Consider the following 20,809-nt stretch of genomic DNA (forward strand, 5'->3'; position numbering starts at 1 on the left):
ATCCATCCATTGACCTGATGAACCTTTCTGCTGTTGGCTTGTGACAGACCTGAATACCTGATGCTTAAGTGCTTTGTTTTCAGTTTGTCAGTTTAAGGCCTCGTTCGTTTTCACCGGATTGGCCCGGAACGAGGTCCATTCCGGATGGTTTGAAGTGACCCGGTTTGAAACCAGACTTGCATTGAAAATGTTGTTCGTTTTAGTCTAGCCTGGAACGAAAACCGGCCTGGATTGGATTCCTTCTACATTAGATAGCCCGGATTGAAACCATACCTCCTCACCCCTGGAATGAATCCTGACCGGATTGAGTAACACGGGTGGAATCACTCAAACCGGACCTGGAAGTAATCCTAGCTGGAATCCAATCCTGGTGAAACGAACGAGGCCTAAGGAAAGAGTTAGGACCCGTTCGTTTTGGCTGGAACGGCCCAGAACGTGGCCTGTTCCACCCGGATCGAATAGGTTCGGTTCCAAGCCAGGTTGGACCAAGAATTGTCGTTCGGTTAGATACGGCCCGGTATGAAAACGGGCCTGAATTGGAATTCTCCCGCACTATACGGCCCGGATCGGAACCGGATGTCCTCATCCCCGGATCGTAACAAGCGGACGCGACACTCCGCGAGGTGACGCGAGGCGCAGCTCCGCTGACGGCGCGCGAGGCGACGAGGCGGCGGCGCGAGGTGGTGGCGTGGCGGCGCGAGGTGACGGTGTGGCGGCGCAACACATCCCCAACAGCGACCGGCTCCCGTCCAGCCTCCACCCTCACCGGCGCCTTCTCCCCAGTGAGCGCCGCCATCTCTCCCTCCCCACCTCCCATCTTCGCGTTCTTGTTCTTGTAGATCTTGCAGGGTGGATTGGGTGGTGGCTACCGACCGTCAGGTGGCGATTGGTAGATCTTGCAGGGCGATTGGTGATTAGTGTGGCGGTAATGCAACTCTGTCTCACGTAGATCTTTCAGTGTCCGTCAGTTATACGGCAGCCAACAATTTTGATGTCCGGTCCTTTTGACTTGCTGCGCCCTTTTAGCTCGAATATGTTCAGAATCTCAACCTCCCCCGAAACCTAGGTTTCAGCTGTCCCAAGTGCCTTCTCTACAACGGCCCTTCCCATTTCCTCGAGGAGATGATAGATAACTTTGTGCAGCAAAACCTAAATATTGAACATTAACAAGTCATATGACTGATAGCTAGGACGGCAGGACCTAAAAAGTTCAGTTTTGTTTTCATTCATGTGCCTAGCCTAGCTGTTTGGCTAAAATTAAATTGTAGGGTAGTCTGAAATTAAAGCCTCTTTCAGTCCTGTAATTTGACTATAAGAGTGCTGATCAGGCCATATGACTGATAGCTAGATCATAGCTATTCAATCCAGTTTTGATGGGAAATTGCAGCGTGCAACCTTTCCCTGTTCATTCTGTTGAGTTTCTTGGATGGATGGTGATAAACATGCGACGGCAAGAAGCATTGCCTCAACTTACAGTTTGTGTAACCCAAACCATGTCTGTAGGGTCGGCATTAATCTGTATTCTGGAACGTGGGTGGGCGTCAACATTTTTCTATAGTCTGTAACTTGCAATTGGGACACAATCGCCTTACTTTATGAAATAAGCGAATGAAACCTTACCTGTCATTACCTCCATCGCTCATAGGATATTGGTATTACTGGACACTGTAATTATCTTGTCCTGGAATATAGTAAAGAAAATGATGACTAGGAGATATGCTATGATATTGTTCAATTAGAGATATTTTCCACTTGTCAAGCCCATTCACCTCGCCAGTCACGATATCATCAACTTTTGTTTCTTCTGAAGGTCGCCCTGGCAAGAGGATCTTCCTGGTAAAATCTATAGCAAAAATATTATTTTAGCATTCATGTTTAAGTGCATTCTTTGCCTTAAACTGTTCTGAAAAAAATTGAGATACGTGATGAAGAGGATGAAGAAAAGGATGCAAGAGATGAAGAGGAGGCAAGAAGTGGAGAACGAAGAATGGCAACATCAAGAAAGAAACCAGAAAAGGAAAGACAAAAGCCTAGAAAGAGTGCAAAAATTGAAACCATGATGGAGAGATTCCTGTAAATGAGGACAAAGCAAGCAGAAGATGAAGCTAAACATCTAGCAAGAGAAAATAAGGCAAGAGATAAGGAGGCTGCTAAAGGTGATGAATACTCCATCAAAAGGTGCATATCGATCATCAATACAATGGAAGTGACCAAACAGGAAAAGGCCAAAGCTTATGCAATCTTCACCAAGAGCAAAGAAAATAGAGAGACTTTTATTTGTGCTAGTGAAGAAGATGAAGAATCCACCTTGATTTGGCTTAGGAATGAGATGGCCTAGCAGGTGAGATGAGATAAGCACATGCCTTCAGTTTGTTTATATTTTCTCACATGCCATTATTTGTTCAAAATTAATTTGCTCAAGACTGATATCTGTAACCTGCTCTGGTCTGCAGCCATGCTACCTACCTATCTATGTCGAATATTGCCATCTATACCTGTATCCAGAAATATCATTACTAGTCGCTTATTGTATGCGTCGCACTTTGCACCTTTAAAGTTTGGAACTCATATGTGCAACTGGTAATCTACTATGTTTCATGAGACACAGCAGCAACATGTTTTTTGTGTGCCTACATGGTTTGTGATATGAGTCAAATCATTGTTCTTTTTTTTTCCTTTTGCACAAGCATATGCTATTAGGAAACATTTTCATATTCCGCTATATCTGGATGAACAAGTTCACAATGGTTGTTATGTTGACCTTCAATAATCAAGCTAGTTTATTCTCTCTAACCAGCTATTATTGGTATTTGCAGGGATGGAAAGTGTTGCGGAAAGGAGATGTCTCAAGTTTGGTGAGCTCGAGTGCATGGGTACAGAAGCTCAGACACGGCAGGGAATAATCTGAATTCGGAAGCTCTCGTTGATCAAATGGAATCTCTGAAATCTGGCTTCAGCTGAAGTGCTCTGTACTCTTTAGCATGTGTTCTTTAGCAGCAATTATAGTCTGCAGTAGCATGGGGAATTTTCTCTTTTTTCTTTTCAACATACTATATGATGATCCTTGATCATTGCTCATGTTCAATATTTATTTAAATTTTTTAATTGAAACCATTGCGTTGGTGAATCTGTGATTTGGTTGAATATTGAACTGAATTTTTTGAGTACCATAATCAGTATCTTGTTCTGGTACTCTTTAAATATTGAATATGCGATTGGAATGGTTCCTATTAGCTGAACATAGTTTTTTATGATCTGGAATGGTTCCTGAGCAGGATTTGAAATAGGCTAGGATTGAGTGAAGGAAGGGGATCCACTTGATCCTGGCCAGGAACGAGACTTTAGTGGTCATGATCAATTTAGCAAGCGTTCTTTCCGATTCAGCAATTTAAGTCAGAAAGGAGAATAAGGTGTCATGGTGAATATTGTTGTTTCTATCCATATTGAATTCCTGGAAATCGAGACCTGAGATCTGTGTCAGGTTTACATCTATGCCTTTTGGAGTAGATGTGTTCACATTTTATGCTTGGCAAGGAAACCTAGAATGTATAGATGAATCTATCCTTCCTCTTAAGATGAACGTACGAGGTTTAGCTTTCGGGGGTGTTTGGCACACAGGAGCTAAAATTTAGCCCCTGTCACATTGGATGTTTGGACACTAATTAGGAGTATTAAACATTAGTCAATTACAAAATTAATTGTGCAACCCCTAGGCTAAATCGCGAGACGAATCTATTAAGCCTAATTAGTCTATGATTTGACAATGTTGCGCTACAGTAACCATTCGCTAATGATGAATTAATTATGCTTAATAGATTCGTCTCGCAATTTAACCTAGGGGTTCTGCTATTAGTTTTGTAATTAGCTCATATTTAGTCATCCTAATTAGCATCAGAATATCCGATGTGACAGGGCTAAAGTTTAACCCCTGTCTCCCAGACACCCCTTATACAACACCCTTTTGAATGATGTCTTGTGAATGTTGTCAGCTTGTCATTGTGGCTTCAATGATGACACGATGTCTTGCAAGCACAAAACTTTTATCTGCACTTGTCAAGTTGTCATGCACCTACGCAACCTACTTCCTAAACTTAGGTAACCGGAGATGTAATATTTTGCATTCCTTGCTCATCTTATACATATCTTTGGTGAACCCTCTTTCTCAGACTCATCTCTGATTATTTTTTTAAAAAAAAGACATCTCTGATGCGGAATCTCGCATATCTGATTACCTGTATGCTACTGGGACATACTATAGCGCATACATGCTTATGCTTCCAAAGTCATGCTTTATTTTTTGTCACGCACATGCACCTGGAATGACCTTTGGTTTTGAATTCAGAAAGTGATCAAAATGATTAGTACATTTTTCTGGAGGAAATAGGAGATGCTTTGCTAAATAGGAGGAGAAGATAAATGCGCATATTATTTTACTACTAGTGTTTGAGGCCCAAAACAGGATAGAAACACTGGCAGAAGCACATCAGGCTACACTGGAGAAATGAAGGATAATCGGGATTGCTAATGTGTAGTTGCCAGCTTCGTTGCACATGCTGCTATGTGCTATCCAATCCTTCGCTTCCCGTGTTTTGGCAGACTAGGTAGGTTGGTATAGAATATAGATGGAAGCCTGAAACAAGCAAATTATGCTTCTTTTGTTTAAACGAACACAAGCAAATTACGCTCAGTTGCTCACATATATGAATGCATGAATTTTTTTTCTTGAGATGACACTTAGTCACTTATAATTGCACTCCTCAGACATATTCGACCAAAAAGCAACTGGCATGGGTTCGAAGTTTGATTTCATAATCTCCCTTTTTTTCTGAAAAAAATACTAAGCAGGAAATCACACTTTCTTTTAGATCTTAGAACAATTCCAGCAATAGCTCTTAAATCAAATCCTCCAAAGGTTAAAGGGAGGTCCTCTTGAGGGCCATGAAAATACTTCCAACTCCAGCAATAATCCTATAAATAGAGGGCTCTCTGGGGATCCCTTAGAAATGAAGAGTGGAGGGGGAAATTTGGAGGCCTCCCCAAAATAGGGAGGTAAGTAGAGGACCTGCTGGAGTGTTTTTTTTTTTTTTTACTTACTCTCTAAATTTGAGATAGTAAGCTGTTTAGAGGGTTGGCTGGAGTTGAGAGGAATTTGAGATAGGGAGCTGAGGGTCGGCTGGAGTTGAGAGGAAGGAGACTAGTGTTTTAACTTTTTTTTTTAGCATCAGACCATTATTTAACTGGCCACCACAGTTTTGGCCCATCCCAAGTTCGGCCGCATCAGACCACCTCAGTTTTTTTTATCACGACCCCATTTTTGGTCCATTCCACACTATTCAAAGGCCTACACTAGTGGGCCGCCAAACGCCGTATTTTCAGAATTGATCGAGGCCCCATGTCCCAGCTGATTTCTTCCTTGACACAGCGGCGGCAGGCCCTGTGTCGTCTCCCATCTGGCGTGGACGGGGAGGCGCCGGTCGCCGGAGGTGAAGAAGAAGAGGAGCAAATCATAATTCATAACACACCATCCACCAGACCACCACTTCGCGTATTCGACCCAGTGATTCTAGTTATGCGTTCCCACTAGGCTATTCCGAAGCCATGAAGCAGTCCCTCGTTGCCTCCCTGGAGCACACCATCGGTGATCGCTCGCGGTCGAGGAGCCTGGGCCCGGATGACGCGCTCCGCCTATTCGACGAACTTATCCGTCAACAGCGGTCCAGGCCCGGCTCGGTCATCGCCTACAATCACCTGCTCGCCGCCGCCGCCCGCGGCAGCAACAATGGCGCAGCGCGCGCCGTCTCCCTCTTCGGCCGCATGGCCGGAGCGGGCGCCGCGGTGCCCGACGCGTGCACCTACAGCATCCTTATCGCCAGCTGCTGCCGCGCGGGCCGGGTGGACCTCGCGTTCTCCCCGCTCGCCACCGCCCTCAAGGCGGACCTGAGGATGACGCCCAAGTCCTTCACCCCTCTACTCAGGGGCCTATGCGGCGAGCGGCGGGTGGCGGTCCGGGCGGAGGCTGTGGACGTAGCGCGCCGCATGATGCCCGAGCTGGGATGCGCGCCCAACGCCTTCTCCCACTCCGCCATCCTCAAGGGGCTGTGCGACGACGGGCGGAGCTTAGAGGCGCTCGAGCTGCTCCGCACGTTGGCGCAGAACGGAGATGAAACCGGCGTGGTGTCCTACACCATCGTCATCGACGGCCTCTTCAAGAAGACAAGGTGCAGGAAGCCGTCAAGCTGTTCGATGAAATGCGTAACCAGGGGGTTTCACCGGATGTGGTGACATTCCTCTCGATCATCGACAAGCTGTGCAAGGTCGGAGCAGTTGCAAAGGCCAAGGGGTCCTTCAATGGATGGTCGATGAAGGTGTTGCCCCAAATTGTGCTGTGTATGATTGCCTGATCAGAGGGTACGGCACCGCAGGACAGTGGAAAAGGGCTGTTACGATGTTCAAAGAGATGGTCGGCAAGGGTATTAAACCACATGTCAGCAATTACAACTCATTAATCGGTGCTCTGTGCAAGCACAGAAGAAGCAGTGAAGCTAGGAAATTTTTGGATTATATGCTCAAGAGTGGCGAAAAGCCTGATGTCAACACCTATGGCATTCTGCTTCATGGGTATTGATCTGATGGATCTCTTTCTGGTGCGCAAAACATATTTGAGATGATGGTAAGGGATGGTATCACGCCTAACGAATATGTGTTTGGCAGTTTGCTGTTAGCATGCGTTGTTCACGGAAGTGCTGATGAGAGCATCTCCAGCAGTCTCTCTTTCCCATATCCAACTAGAGTTGATAAGAAAATGATGCTCCAGCATCTCCTTTTATTTTTCCCTTTTCCCAATAATTATTGGGACAACCTAATAATTCACCTCAACTCTCCTAAACAAAGGAGGAGTTGTGACTCTCACAACACGGTAGTTGGATTGAGATGAGATTATTGAGAGACTGCAAAAACAATTCTCCCAATAACAGTGAAAGTGATATTGGGATATCCCTATTAACTAGTTATTGGAAAATATTGGAAAATATTTAGGGGACCGCTGGAGATGCTCTGAAGCAATGCTTGTGTTAGTGATACGATGAAGCAAGGACTTTAGCCTTAGTGCAGTTCACTATGGAAACAAATGCTCTGTGCAAAACAGGCAGGATGGAGGATGCTATGTCCCAATTCAATCAGATGATTCATGAAGGAGTGCGTCCTGACTGTATGGCCTATACTTTCCTAGTCGAGGGTTTTTGCACATGTGGCAGTTGGAAGAAAGCAAAGGAATTAGTTTTGACATGATAAGTACTGGTGTTCATTCTGAAGCCAGGCATTTTATCTTAGTTATACGAAACCTATGCAGTGAGGGAAGGCTTGAAGAAGCCCATAATCTCTTTAACCTATTTGTAAGTGTAGGTGGGAAACCCGATATTGTTATGTATGGCACACTCATAAATTGGTATTGCTTATCTCGGAAAATGGAAAAGGCTATGAAATTGTTTAATGCTTTTGTCTCTAGTGGCTTTAAACCCGATAATATCATCTATTCTGATCTAATTAACGGTTTTTGTAAAAGTGGAGGATAGGTGATGCATTAACTCTGTTCAGAGAAATGTTGAGCAAGGAAATTAAGCCAACTGTTATCTCATATGGCATTATACTGGATGGGCTGTTTAAAGCTGGTAGAACTACTGCTGCAATGGAGCATTATCCCAAGATGATTGACAGAGGAGTAAAGTTGGATATTGTTATCTATAATACAATTCTAGGAGGACTTTGTAAGAACAATTTTGGTGATGAAGCCCTTGTCATATACCAAAATCTACTTTCTATGAATTTTCGTCCTGAAATTCATACTTAATATCTTATGACTGATGGCTTACTTAAAACTGGTAAAAGGGAAGAAGCCAAGGGTGTTTTTGCTGCAATCTCAACCAATGGTTTGGAACCTGATGTTGACATATAGAGGTTAATGGTAATGGATCTTATAGAAGATGGATTATTAGAAGAGGCTGATGACATGTTCTTATCAATGGAGAAGAGTGGTTGTGCTCCTGACTCACGTATGCTGAATTGTATAGTTAGGATATTATCGGAAAAGGGGCAGGTGCTCAAGGCTGGAACTTACCTCTCGAAAATTGACGAGAAGAATTTCCCCATTTATGCTTCCACCACTCAAGCTCTGATATCTCTTTTCTCAGATGGTAAGCATGAGGAACATAAAAAGTTGCTTCCCGAGAAATATCAATATTTTAGCAAAGACTGAATGACTGGAACATTTTATCTGCAACTGAATCCTACTTGGACACCCCGGACAGGTACTTCATTAAGACTTCTTTTTCCCTGATTAGTGAACAATGAATGTCTTTATTGGCCTAGGGGCGGATCCAGAACGGGGCTGCGCCCCGGCTGAGCTGCTGATTCACACCTCCTGAGCCTCCTTTTCTCTAATTGAGATCATAGTTTTTTAGCTAAACACCACATATATTAAAGGGGCCCTAGATCCGCCCCTCATCATATTTTACTGGGCATTTTTTACCATCCCTCTTGTGATGTTGCAGTCAGAGTCAGAGGTAGGGCAAACGATTGTCTCATTGATTTCCAAATGGAATTGGTTGGATTGAAGACTTCAAGATGCATAGGCCAAGAAATTTCACTCCAATGATTGATCTAGATTTTTCAGAGGCTCAAAGCCCTCTTCACTTACCTGAACACAACTGGATGCTTTAACATTTGGTAAGAAGTTTGGTAGCTGTAGCCTGTAGCCCTGTAGGCCATGGATTTGCAAATCATCATTCATCATCTTAATATCAGTATAATAATTCTGCCAATTTGTCCTAAAGTCTGCTTCAGGTTTCTGATTCATCCCGTGCATCGCCATCTGTCATGTGGAATGTTTGCAAAGAGCAAAATCGTAGAAATTTTCAACACAGATCCCTTTCTGGGGCACTGGCAGCCTCAAGAACGAAAGATGACATTGAGCTACGGAGGAGAGCATTCGCTGCCCATGCGTAGTGCTATTTCTCTCTCTCTCTCTCTTTTAGCTGTTTCCTGTCCACCTGCGATTTCTCTTATATATTGCTCTCCTTCTCTTAGTGGAATGGCATAGGTCCTGCCTCTTTTTCAGAAAAAAATCATTGTAAAATTACCTTCTCTTTAGGATATATTTTTTTTCGTGAATACGCAGGAGAGCTGCGTATCTTTAGGATATATTTTGTTCATGGCTCTGCCCCAATTTCCTGGGGAAAAAAAGAGAATAAGATATTTCACTCTAATGGTTACACTAATGATATATGGTGAAGCCAGGAATCCACAGCAAGGGCGGACATGGTGTGTGGCTAATTGTTTCTTGATGATCTCACTGAAACCCAGATGCAGTGCGGGCTTAATTCATGATGCCTTTTTGTACCGATCAGCAATGCAGATGCTTAGGGGGACTATGGATTCTCTGACCCGCCAGACAAGGTGAGAAGGGGTTCCGATGGAGCTCTAGACTAGAGAGGAGCCCTCGGAGCTTTGGCGGCGCCCTGATTCCTCCACCGGGTGCTAGAGGTGCTTGTTCTGAGGAAAACTGAGCATTGGATGATAACACTATGCTCCATTGCCTAAAATATATTGTTTCCTGGAAGAGGTCCTCTGGTCTTATGCTGTTGCTGGCTTCGCATCACGCTCTGGCAAATATACGTCTTATGAGCAGCATCAATCATTTCGGTAAGACTTCAGGTTCAGTGAGGAGTGAGCAGAAAATGGTGTTGCAGTTCAGAGATTTCAGACGGTTGATGTATAGTGTGAATGGATCTGTATTTGTTCAGGTCGGTCGTGTACTTGCAATTGCAGAGTGCCAGGGTCCTTAGCCCCTTCATGCCAAGAAATTATCCGCTGCTTCTCTCAAGTTTAGATGTGGCAAGGCAAATGTACCTGTTCGCTGCTGAAATACCACGTCTCAGTTTGCATCTGAGCATTGAAGAGAAATTTTCTTCAGGTAACGTTTCTCATTAAGTGTATGTTACAGCATCTATTTCAAACTTGAATCAACGTAAAACTCCCTGCATTAAGTTTGCAGGTTACAAAAAATCTTTCCTACAAGTACCATCTGCCTCACCTCGATCCAACACAGCAAGAAAAAGGCTGGCAAGAGCCACAAACGCCACTATGCATGCCTCACGAGCTCGTGCGATGCTCCCCCTCCTGTCCGTGTGCGCCGTGGCTCTCCTGCTCTCACCGGCGTCGGCCGATCCGGCATTGCTTGACCCAGCCGTCGGCGGCGACAGCTGGCATGCGGACTCGCCGGCGGAGGCGCCGACGGCCGTGGCAGGTACACTGGGATGGGCCGAGGACGAGGTCGCCGGCGGGATCGCGGTGGCGCCGGGGAGGCGGGCGTTCAGGCCTCGCCACCAGCCTTCCGCGCTCAGCCCTGAGCAGAGGCGGGACCTGGAGCACGAGTCTCGCTGCGGCCCCCGCGTGCCCGTGCGAGGGGGCGTCTTCCCGTGGTCCGGGCGCAAGCCACGCTGCCGTGGCGGCGGCGACGGCGGTGCCGCCACCGCGCCGGCCGTGCACCACCTGCAGCCTCTGATCGACGCACCGTAGCAGCAGCCATGCTGCACCATTCTGAGTCAGAATGGTGCATACTCACGCACGTACAAAGACAAGATCGAAGGAGTATAATAAAGGCTTTCAAAACTTTTTCCGAATTGGCAGTTGTCATCAAAAACCAATGTTCATTCAGCAACAGTATACACGTTCATCAGTAGATTTTTCGTGTTAAGATTCTTGTAGTGTTGCACCTCAAAATAAATATTTGGATCGCGGAGAATAATACGACCTGATTTAGGGGGTATAGAACAGTATTTGGATCGTTGATGTCAGAGATAACAGCCTCGAAGTTCAGTCTTGATCTGATATCTCTGGCATTCACGTTTAGTTGCCTCAGAGATGCTTGTATTACACATTTACACGCAGAAATCGAAGGTGGATAGGATCGATCATAGGAGTGTCTAGATGACGTTTTCTCCTCCTATGCTTGCAGGACGTGCGCATGTCGTCGCCTCGTCGATACCGGACTACCGGTAAGACATAGCAATCGCCAACACAAGCCACTCTCTGCTTCTGTTGATCATGCAGTATCCATTGCGACTGACGAAGCTGTCGCTGCCCACAGTGGCAAGGATCCGGGCTAGGATAATCCGGGCCAAACGTAGCTACCGATGAACAAGCAAATTGCGGAATGGTGAGCCCCATTTCTGTTTCCATCCAATCCAACGGCAGCAGTGACCGTGACAGGTCCATCGCTTTTCATGTATCCATCCGGCAGCTACCCATCCGAGAAAAAAAAAATCCATCTCTGGCCCTGAAGTAGTCCCTGCGGTCTGCACCTGAAGACACATCATACACTCACTGAACCAATGACCGGGCACGTTCCGTTGGCAACTCGTGCGCTCGCAAGTTGTGGATAATTCTGTGACACACAGTGTCGTCGTGTTCGTCGCAGCTTGGTTGCCAAAGCAGCCACCGTACCCCACGACTAGGCGTACGGTATGATTGATGAGCCGACACCAGTCATACGTGCTCTGCATCTCTGCAGGAGAACAAGTTGCATGAACAGCGACTATCGCTATGATTGTGATGCTGATCTAATCTAAGGCCTAATAATGGAAATCCATCACATCGCAGCCAATCCAGAGACTGAATACTGATTCCGCTACCGCCAAGTGGAAATGAACGAATCAAATCATAGTTTGCGCTCTTCTTCCGGGGAAAGTATCAGCATCTCCCCTCGCGGCGATGGAGTCTCTGATTCGCCATGTCGACCGGGAGCAGCGAGTGCGATTCAGTTCTCCCGTTATCGGTGGCGCGCAACAGACGAAACCATCGGTCGCATCGTGGCTACAGTACGTGCACGCAGCCGGAACGCCAAGCCAAACGACACAGTGATATGGCCCACGGCTAGCTCCTGTCCAGCCGGCGGCGATGGCGACCTGGAAGATGAGACGGGAACGCCATTGATCAGGTCCCACCACACGTCCACACCCTGCAAAGGAACCTCACGGTTAGCCGCCAGCAGCCGCCATGCACGCCATCCCCGTAGCAGCCTGCCCAGGCCCGGCCGCCGACGAAACAGCTAGGCAACCGCCGCCACCGCGCGCGTGCCCAGGCGTCGGCTTGCTTGCACTGCCGTTCCGGCCAACGTCGTGAGCCGCGACGTCGAGGCCCTACGCGAAATCTCCCAGCACGTCGGCCTTCGCGTGAAATGATACGATGCCGAACATTTGTGAGCCCGGCGGGTACCCAGGCAACCACCTAAGCACCTACCAGCAGTGTGGTGTTGATCTTGCACATGGTGTCATGGTGATCCTGCTTCCTGCCCTACAAAACACCCGTGCCCGCATCCCGCACTTGCTCTACCCTTGAGAGCTCCTGCCGTCGTGCGCCACTGGGAGACAGTACCAAACACGTAGGCACGTAGCAGCTAGACGTCGTAGCCATGGCACCGGCACGTAGCAAAATTTATGAACCTACAAATACTAAAACGACGTACAATTTGAAACGGAGGGAGTACATCTTTATATTCTAACAATAGTTGATTAGTGTGTGCGATTTTAGGTGAACACACCATAGGGGGTGTTTGGATACGAGGTGCTAAACTTTAACAGTGTCACATCGGATGTTCGGATGCTAATTAGGAGAACTAAACATGAGCTAATTATAAAACTAATTGCATAATCCTGTGCTAATTCACGTGACGAATCTATTAAGCCTAATTAATCCATCATTAACAAATGGTTACTGTAGCACCACGTTGTCAAATCATGGACTAATTAGGCTTAATAGATTCGTCTCACGAATTACACTCCATCTGTGCAATTAGTTTTGTAATTAGTCTATGTTTAATACTCCTAATTAGCATCCAAACATTCGATGTGACGGGTGTTAAACTTTAACACCAGGGAGCCAAACAGGCCCATAGTTCGATGATGAACCCATCTCCGCGTCATGCTTGTGCACGAAGGAAACGGGGTGCTCGGTCCTTCCTTCCTACTTCTTTAATCCTTATGTAGGACCTTCCCGTTTTATAGAATCGCTGCTCACTGGAAGACCAACACGCGTAAGTCAGTTGCCCTCGGTCAGGGCATTGGGTTGGTTTGGCAACCGACCCTCATCAACAGCCAATTTTGGCCGTAAGATCACAGTCCAATATTCTTGCCCTTGATCGTAAGACTAAAATTATAAATTCACCCCCCAACATAATAATATACCAAGACGAAAGGATTACAATGACCATATCTTACTAGTATATCAAACACACGTACCATTGACGGATATGGCGATATATGTTCCAAGTCGTCTCAGCTTGTTGAACTTGTTAATTTAGTTTTTAAACTAGAAGTGTACAAAAAATAAAGGTTAGGAAAAAATAGGTGCCACGTGGAGTTTCTTAAACTCCCCACAAAAAATAATTTTTTAGTAATGCCATAGTTTTAAAACCCTAATACTCCATCTAAACACATTGTGAATTTTCAAAATCAGCTTATTTTCCAAACCTCCAAAAAAAATTAAAACTTTACATCCAAAAGATCAAAGTCCATTTATGTTCTCATCAACACGAGGCATTTGTGATAGATCTGTTGTTGCAATATACTCCCTCCCTTCCAAATTACTATTCGTTTTGACTTTTTTAAATACATAACTTTTGCTATCTATATATATATATCTAGATACACATCAAATGCTATGTATTTAAAAAGTTAAAATAAGTAGTAATTTGGGACGGAGGAAGTGATAGACAGTGCCATGTTGACCTCATTAGTGTTGCTCTCGCTCCCAAAGTAGTTCCCCTACCCAGTACGATGGAGTCAACACCAGCCATACATGCTCTGCATTCCGCACGAGAGCAAGGGGGTGTTTGGATACGAGGTGTTAAACTTTAACAGTGTCACATCGGATGTTCGGATGCTAATTAGAAGAACTAAATATGAGCTAATTATAAAACTAATTGCAGAACCCTGTGCTAATTCGCGAGACGAATCTATTAAGCCTAATTAATCCATCATTAGCAAATGGTTACTGTAGCACCACATTGTCAAATCATGGACTAATTAGGCTTAATAGATTCGTCTCGCGAATTACACTCCATCTATGCAATTAGTTTTGTAATTAGCCTATATTTAATACTCTTAATTAGCATCCAAACATCCGATGTGACGGGTGTTAAACTTTAACACTTGGTTGCCAAACAGGCCCCAAGTTGCGTGAACAGCGATCTTCGCCTATAAATCCATAATTGTGATGTTGATCTAGGGCCTAATAGAAAGACATGATGGGTGATCAAATATCATATATCAGCTCCAATATCTTTGGCAGCATCGAAGAACGGCTGCTTGGAAATAGAGGATTGATCACTGTACCAATTGTTTAGCTCAACTAAATCGAGAGGTCCGATCTCATCTCTCTCAGCTTATGTTCTCCGCGTCGAGTACAGTGCCGCAGTGCTGAATCCACGGTCGACCGCTCATGTCTTTCCGTCCGGTGCTCCTTTCCCATTCTCTTCTTCATCCGCACGTGGTGAGGCCCACTTCAACCTATCGGCAGCTGGCTCTTACCCGTATACTAGTGAGCTCTTCAATATTAATATAAGGTCCACTTATCTCTCTCATAAAATTTCTTGGTTCTTGTATCTAAACGGACTGTAATTTACACTTCTCCTCTCTCCTCCACCTCAACATTTATCTACTTACAATCCCTGCTATTATACTTGCTCTTAGCATCCGGTCAGCTTCCCTATCTCCTCCATTGGCTTTTCCCTTTGCCCCTCCTCTCTGGCCAGCAGCTCTCCTCTCTGACCACCAGCTTCCGGCGGAGGGGGCGGCGCCGACGGGCCCGAGACGAGTTCATCCGCCGGCGGTGGCGGCGCACGGGCCCCCTCGGTGGGCTCCCTCATCGCCAGGAGCGCCGGTGCGGGCTCGAGCTTGTCCGCCGGTGGCGGCGACGTGCGGTCCCTCGAGGCAAGCTCCCGCGACGGCGATGGTGGTGCCGGTGTGGGCTCGAGGCGAGCTCGCCCGCCGCCGTCGCCGGCATGGCTGATTTGTTTTTCCTTTTTCTTGAAAATTTTTCTCTAATTTTTTGTTTCCAATTTTTTTTTATAAAGTTTTGCTTAGTTTGTTTCAATTTTTTTTGGATCATATCCTTCCTAAATTTTCTTCAACACTTTTTGTCCAAAATTTTTCCTACTGATTTTTTTCACAAATTTTTTCTACAAAGTTCGATTAGAAATTTTACATGCAAATAGTTTTGTTTAAAATTTGTGTATAAATTTTGTGTGCATAAGTTTTATATATTTTTTTTCTAGTGATTTGAGAATTAGACGCGGAGGAGGAGATGCACGTGGGCTGTGCCCACGGGCTGTCGGGAATGCTCTGGTCGTCCATAAATTAGGGGATGTTTGGTTCTTTAGTTCGAATTAAAATTTATGTCACATCAAATATTCGGACATTAATTAGGAGGATTAAACATGACATAATTATAAAACTAATTACATAGTTGGAGGCTAATTCACGAGACGAATCTATTAAACCTAATTAATCCATCATTAGTACATATTTATTGTAGCATCATGTTGTCAAATCATGGACTAATTAGGCTTAATAGATTCATCTTGCAAATTAATCTCTATCTGTGCAATTTGTTTTATAATTAATTTATATTTAATACTTCTAGTATGATGCGATTGATGCGATTGGTTCCAAAGTTTCCCCGTTTACCGGTTGGTTGCGCACAACTGACGAAACGGCACAGCTGGTCCCAGTCCCACTGCCCCAGTGTCTTGTCCGGTTCGAGCGCCAGAAGCGGCGGCCATGGGCCGACGGCGATCTCGAATGGCAGATACGCCAAGCGCCGTTGATTCGGTCCCCCACACCCTGAAAGGATCCTCGCGTCACGACGTCCCCACCAGCCTTTTGGCACGTCGTCCGCGCGCGCCCTCCTGGGATTTGATCGGTCTCCCGCCCCTGTCGTATTCCAGGGCCGGGACCCCACGGCCGCGTCGCTGTCTGGCGATGGCTAGTCGGCTAGCCGCCACGTAAAATCTCCGGACGCGCCACCAATCCGGCCTCGAGCCCAACCGGCGGCGAAGCCATGATGGCCGAACCGCGGTCGGAGAAGCGCTTATCAGATAAATTTTATAAATATTGAAATAGTACTTATTTGAGAAGCGGATCTAAACCAGTTTCTACGTTTTAACACAAATGGAGATGGTGGGAGAAGCGCGGTAAAAAAATTGCAAAAAACATACCATTTGACTTTTTGTTCCAACTTATTTTGACCATAAACTGGATTTAAAATATCCATCTCAAGCAGAAAAGCCCCACCGCCATTGATTCGGTCCCGCACACCCTGAAAGCAGCCTAGCTTGGGCACATCCCCGCGCGCGCCTTCTCCATGCATTTTGATTGAACCCCGTAGGCCGTAGCAGCCACATCAGCCTGGCAACAATACAGCAAGGCAAAGGCAACCCCCGCCGTGCGCGCCATTTTTTTTTTCTTTCTGATCTGGCCAGTGCCCACCTGGCCTCACAGCGACGCCATGGCGTCGTCGTTCAATGTGAATCACAGTTCGACGGCCGGCCGGGCGTCGCGTATTCTGGCCAGAGATGACGAGCCGGTCGAGCTAGCCGCCAGCTATACGTGCACCGGCGCACGCCGCGACCTTCTCCTCTCGCCCCTATATAACCTCGCGCCCGATGCGTATCCCGTGCTTCGTCCACGCAAACTCCGAAACCCGTGCGCCACTCAAGAGCTTTACGACGTTGCTTAGTTAGCCATGGCACCGGAGCGACGACGTAGCGCCGCCGCCCCGACGCTGCCGGCGCTTCTTCTGGTGCTGCTCTCGTGTTGCTGCTGGTGCGGCGCCACCGCGGCGCGGCCAGCGCCTTCCTCCGGCGACGCCCTGCCGCTGCCGGGCTTCATCAAGTCGTGGTGCGCGGGGACGGAGTACCCGGCGCTGTGCGAGGCGACGCTGGCCCCGTACGCGGCGGCGGTGGGGTCCAGCCCGGCGCACCTGTCGTGGGCGGCGCTGACGGTGACGCTGGGCGGCGCGCGGGCGGCGACGGCTGCGATGAAGGCGATGGCGGGCGCGGGCCACCTGGCGCCGCTGGGCGCCGAGGCCGCGCGGGACTGCGTCAGCATGCTCGGGGACGCCGAGGACCTGCTGGAGCAGGCGGTGGACGCCATGGCGCGCCTCTGGAAGGGGAGGAGCGGGCAGCAGGCCGGGACCGGGTCGACCGGGAGCAGCAGCCGGGACGTGAGGTTCCAGCTCGACAGCGTGCAGACGTGGGCGAGCGCCGCGCTGACCAACGACGACATGTGCGTCGAGGGGTTCAAGGCGGAGGCCGCGGGCGGCGGCGGCGTCAGGGAGGCCGTGCGCGGCCACCTCGTCGGCGTCTCCCACCTCACGGCCAACGCGCTCGGCATCGTCAACGCCATGGTCAAGCAGATACCGTAGGTGGTGGTGTGTGCACGTGTGTAGCATGTGGTGGGTTGCCTTGTGCATACTTACGTATACGTTTTCCTACTATATACAGTATACGTTTCTGATCTGTGTGATGTTTGTTGTCTGAGATCATAGTGATTAGTAGCATGATCGTATCTGATTCTGATTTATTGGTGGTTGGCATTTGGCAATGGAAAAATCACGGATTCATTGTCGTGTACCGCACCCGTGCCCGGACAGTGCTTAGTTCTGTGTGTCCCGTCCATGGATTTTTATGGTATGGACGTACGGTACATCTGCGCATGCCTTGTTAATTGTTATTCAGTTTTCTAAATACTGATGCGACAAGAAAACGACCATATCAAATGAGATCCGGTATTAAAACTGGATCATGTTTTCCTCAAAAAAACTGGGATCATGTTACTTTCGATATCTGCAGCTAATATTGAATTAAGAATTTAAGAGATCTGTATCTACCACTCAGATCAACAAGAATAGATACTCTGCTGTCCTGTGTGCAGTGAGCTTTAAGCAGTAGATTGGTGTTGAGAGACATACAGTGGCTATCCATTCTTACTGCTCGGATGATCAACTACTGCTGAGCACCGCACAAGACCGGTGACCGAGACAGCTACAAATTAAACCAGACGAAACTTATTGGTTGAGTGCAAGCAAGAACTCCTTTGGGTAGTCATCCATACTCCATGGCATGAGGCACAGCTCTAGTAAACTTTTGTCTTGATACGGTTACACTGCACACACCGAAGCCTTTTCAACGCCCGAGCAGCCGAGAACTGGTCAGTAACAGCAGAGTGAAAGGTGACCCGCGAAAGCATCCAGACTTCCCTCCAAAGCGCACATTCCAATCAACTGTAAATTCACTAGGCATGAAAAACGCAGCAAACCAACAACGGATAGGAGCAGTTTCAAGTCACCATCAAGAGTCATATTTGTACAGCATACAGATCGTACTATTGGCATCCTTCCGTATACAGGGCCAAATCGATGGTTTGTGTTGTGAATATAAAGAGAGGAAGATTCGAGAGAGGAAGGAGATGAACAGTGAATCAGGTGTCTTTATTAATTAATGATGATTACATATATATATATAGGCTCAGTAAGAAGAGGTTAGGAGATAAACTCGTAAAGAAGCCCCACGATGGGCAGCTCTACTTCGTCCATCTCAGGGATGTGCCCATGTCGTGGGCAAGTCCCGCATGGCCCACTAACGCATGCGCGGGACTTTTCCCGCCTCCAGCTTTGGACAAGGTCAAAGCAATATTATTTGCAATACTCCCCTTGATCGAGTCCAAGCTTGATTAAGTTGTAATTCTGCTCCTTTGAAAAAAAACCCCGTGGGAAAAATTAGGAATAGATTATGTTATGATTACTCTGTTATAAACCTGTAAGGTTTAAGGAGTAACTTATGCCTTGTATATCCCTAGAAAAACCCTGTGGGGAAAAAAATAGGATATGACATCTTTTGTGCTACCCATTGCCTCATTAAAATTTAATATGAGAAAACCTGATGGTAAAACTCATAAAACAAAAAGAGTACAATGTGATGTTGTCAACTAGGCTCATCATTCAAGGGGACTCCCCCTTAAGCTTGCAAATCTCGAAAACGTCTCATACCAATGCCCTTAACGCATTTCTCGAATGAGGAAGATAGTTGGGACTTGGTGAAGAGGTCGGCGAGATTATCGCAAGACTTTGTCTGCAAGATATTTATATCTCCACTTAGTTGAAGCTCATGTGGATAAAATAGCTTGGGAGCAATATGCTTAGTGATATTGCTCTTGATGTAGCCAGTTTTCATCTGTGTAACACAAGCAGCATTATCTTCATAGATAATGGTGGGTGATTCAATGGGACCAATACCACAAGATTGCTCTATGTGGTTTATCATTCTACGAAGCCACACGCATTCATGCGATGCCTCATATAGTGCAATGATCTCAGAATGATTCGTGGAGGTGGCCACCATTGTTTGTTTAGATGATTTCCACGATATGGTTGTTCGACCATGTAGGAATACAAATCCTGTCTGTGATCTGGCATTGTGGGGATCAGACATATAGCCAGCATCAGTGTATCCAACTAAATTGGAGTCTTGGGTTTTCTGAAAGAATAATCCAAGGTCTTTAGTGCCATTCAAATACCTAAGGATTTGCTTTCCTCCGGTCCAATGGCGCTTTGTTGGGGCGGCATTATGTCTTGACAACAGATTCACTGCGAAAGCAATGTCAGGCCTGGTACTGTTTGCAAGATACATGAGTGCTCCAATGAGACTGAGATAAGGGTATTTTGGACCCAGTACCTCTTCCCCTTCCTCCCGTGGTCGGAAAACATCCTTTTCTAGATCAAGAGATCGAACAACCATGGGAGTCTTTATTGGATATGATTTATCCATATTGAATTTCTCCAATACCTTTTGGACATAAACAGACTGGTGCACTAAAATTCCCGAGTGAAGGTGCTCGATTTGTAAACCTAAGCAAAATTTGGTTTTATCCAAATCCGTCATCTCGAATTCTGTCTTAAGATGATTTCGGGCTTCATCAATATCTTGTGTGTTGCCAATGATGTTTAAGTCATCTACATACACGGATATAATGCAAAACCCCGTAGGGGATCTCTTGATGAAGACGCATGGACAATCACCATTGTTGGAGTATCCCTTCTGCAGAAGGTACTCGCTCAGTCGGTTGTACCACATTCTTCCTGACTGTTTAAGACCATATAATGATCTTTTAAGTTTTACACAATACATGTTGCAATTTGCGCTTTCATTTGGTATAGAGATTCCATCAGGAACCTTCATATATATATCCGAATCTAGTGACCCATATAAATATGCAGTCACGACATCCATCAACTGCATAGATAGACGCTTTTGGATTGCCAGCGATATTAAATATCGGAATGTGATTCCACTCATAACTGGAGAGTATGTCTCATTGAAATCAATGCCGGGTCTCTGTGTGAACCCTTGTGCTACAAGCCTCGCCTTATATCTCACCACCTCGTTGTTTTCATTCCGCTTTCGGACGAAAACCCATTTAAAACCCACAGGAAAGGTTTTTGGAGGTGTAGGTATCACTGATGAGAATACCTCTCTTTTCTTGAGGGGGGCTAACTCTGCTTCAATTGCTTCCTTCCATTTATTCCAGTCCGAACGCTTCTTGCATTCTACCATGGATTTGGATCTGGATCATTTTGGATGGTGTCAGCAACTGATGAGGCAAAGTATATGTCGACAATTGTAGTCTTACGATCAAATGATTCTCCAGAATCAACATAGTTTATGGAAATCTCAAGCACCCCAGCTGACAGCTCGGTA

General features: G+C 46.3%; 3 protein-coding genes and 1 long non-coding RNA gene across 8 annotated transcripts; all 4 read left to right on the top strand.

The window, feature by feature from the left end:
* The first annotated feature begins 611 nt into the window (after nt 1–611).
* On the top strand, nt 612–3,127 carry LOC105915083. 2 transcript variants are annotated; one of them, XR_002679026.1, is made up of 3 exons: nt 612–782; nt 1,811–2,341; nt 2,817–3,127. It is a non-coding gene; the product is annotated as an uncharacterized LOC105915083 (long non-coding RNA). The 2 variants fall into 2 exon arrangements; XR_001164922.3 differs by having other exon boundaries at nt 612–2,341.
* A 2,471-nt stretch (nt 3,128–5,598) lies between these two features.
* On the top strand, nt 5,599–6,625 carry LOC101756359 (protein Rf1, mitochondrial). The gene is made up of 2 exons (XM_022829680.1): nt 5,599–6,218; nt 6,406–6,625. Exons 1-2 carry the CDS (start codon nt 5,599–5,601, stop codon nt 6,623–6,625), a joined length of 840 nt encoding a protein of 279 aa, XP_022685415.1.
* Nucleotides 6,626–8,163: 1,538 nt separating this feature from the next.
* On the top strand, nt 8,164–10,788 carry LOC111255774. 4 transcript variants are annotated; one of them, XR_002675720.1, is made up of 5 exons: nt 8,164–8,303; nt 8,547–8,721; nt 8,829–9,696; nt 9,798–9,967; nt 10,049–10,185. XR_002675720.1 is itself a non-coding variant. In XM_022822934.1 (3 exons), the coding sequence occupies exons 2-3, from the start codon at nt 9,847–9,849 to the stop codon at nt 10,570–10,572; spliced, it is 645 nt and encodes a 214-aa protein (XP_022678669.1). In that variant the 5' UTR covers nt 8,422–9,696; nt 9,798–9,846; the 3' UTR covers nt 10,573–10,788. The 4 variants fall into 4 exon arrangements, 1 of the variants encoding a protein (XP_022678669.1); XR_002675718.1 differs by having other exon boundaries at nt 8,547–9,696; XR_002675719.1 differs by having other exon boundaries at nt 8,547–9,696; nt 10,042–10,165.
* A 5,732-nt stretch (nt 10,789–16,520) lies between these two features.
* LOC101780926 (21 kDa protein) lies at nt 16,521–17,686 on the top strand. Its single transcript, XM_004982594.4, has one exon. It carries the CDS (start codon nt 16,798–16,800, stop codon nt 17,476–17,478), a length of 681 nt encoding a protein of 226 aa, XP_004982651.1. The 5' UTR covers nt 16,521–16,797; the 3' UTR covers nt 17,479–17,686.
* The last annotated feature ends 3,123 nt before the right edge of the window (nt 17,687–20,809 follow it).

The sequence above is a fragment of the Setaria italica genome, chromosome IX, assembly GCF_000263155.2.
Source record: "Setaria italica strain Yugu1 chromosome IX, Setaria_italica_v2.0, whole genome shotgun sequence".
Lineage (NCBI taxonomy): Eukaryota > Viridiplantae > Streptophyta > Magnoliopsida > Poales > Poaceae > Setaria > Setaria italica.

Bases quoted from the DNA above. Each gene is read 5' to 3' on its own strand.
- LOC101756359 (XM_022829680.1), top strand. From the start codon at position 5,599: ATGAAGCAGTCCCTCGTTGCCTCCCTGGAGCACACCATCGGTGATCGC. The intron at 6,219-6,405 runs GTGCAGGAAGCC...TTGCCTGATCAG, and splicing joins GGCCTCTTCAAGAAGACAAG to AGGGTACGGCACCGCAGGAC.
- LOC111255774 (XM_022822934.1), top strand. From the start codon at position 9,847: ATGCCAAGAAATTATCCGCTGCTTCTCTCAAGTTTAGATGTGGCAAGG. The intron at 9,968-10,048 runs GTAACGTTTCTC...TTAAGTTTGCAG, and splicing joins TGAAGAGAAATTTTCTTCAG to GTTACAAAAAATCTTTCCTA.
- LOC101780926 (XM_004982594.4), top strand. From the start codon at position 16,798: ATGGCACCGGAGCGACGACGTAGCGCCGCCGCCCCGACGCTGCCGGCG.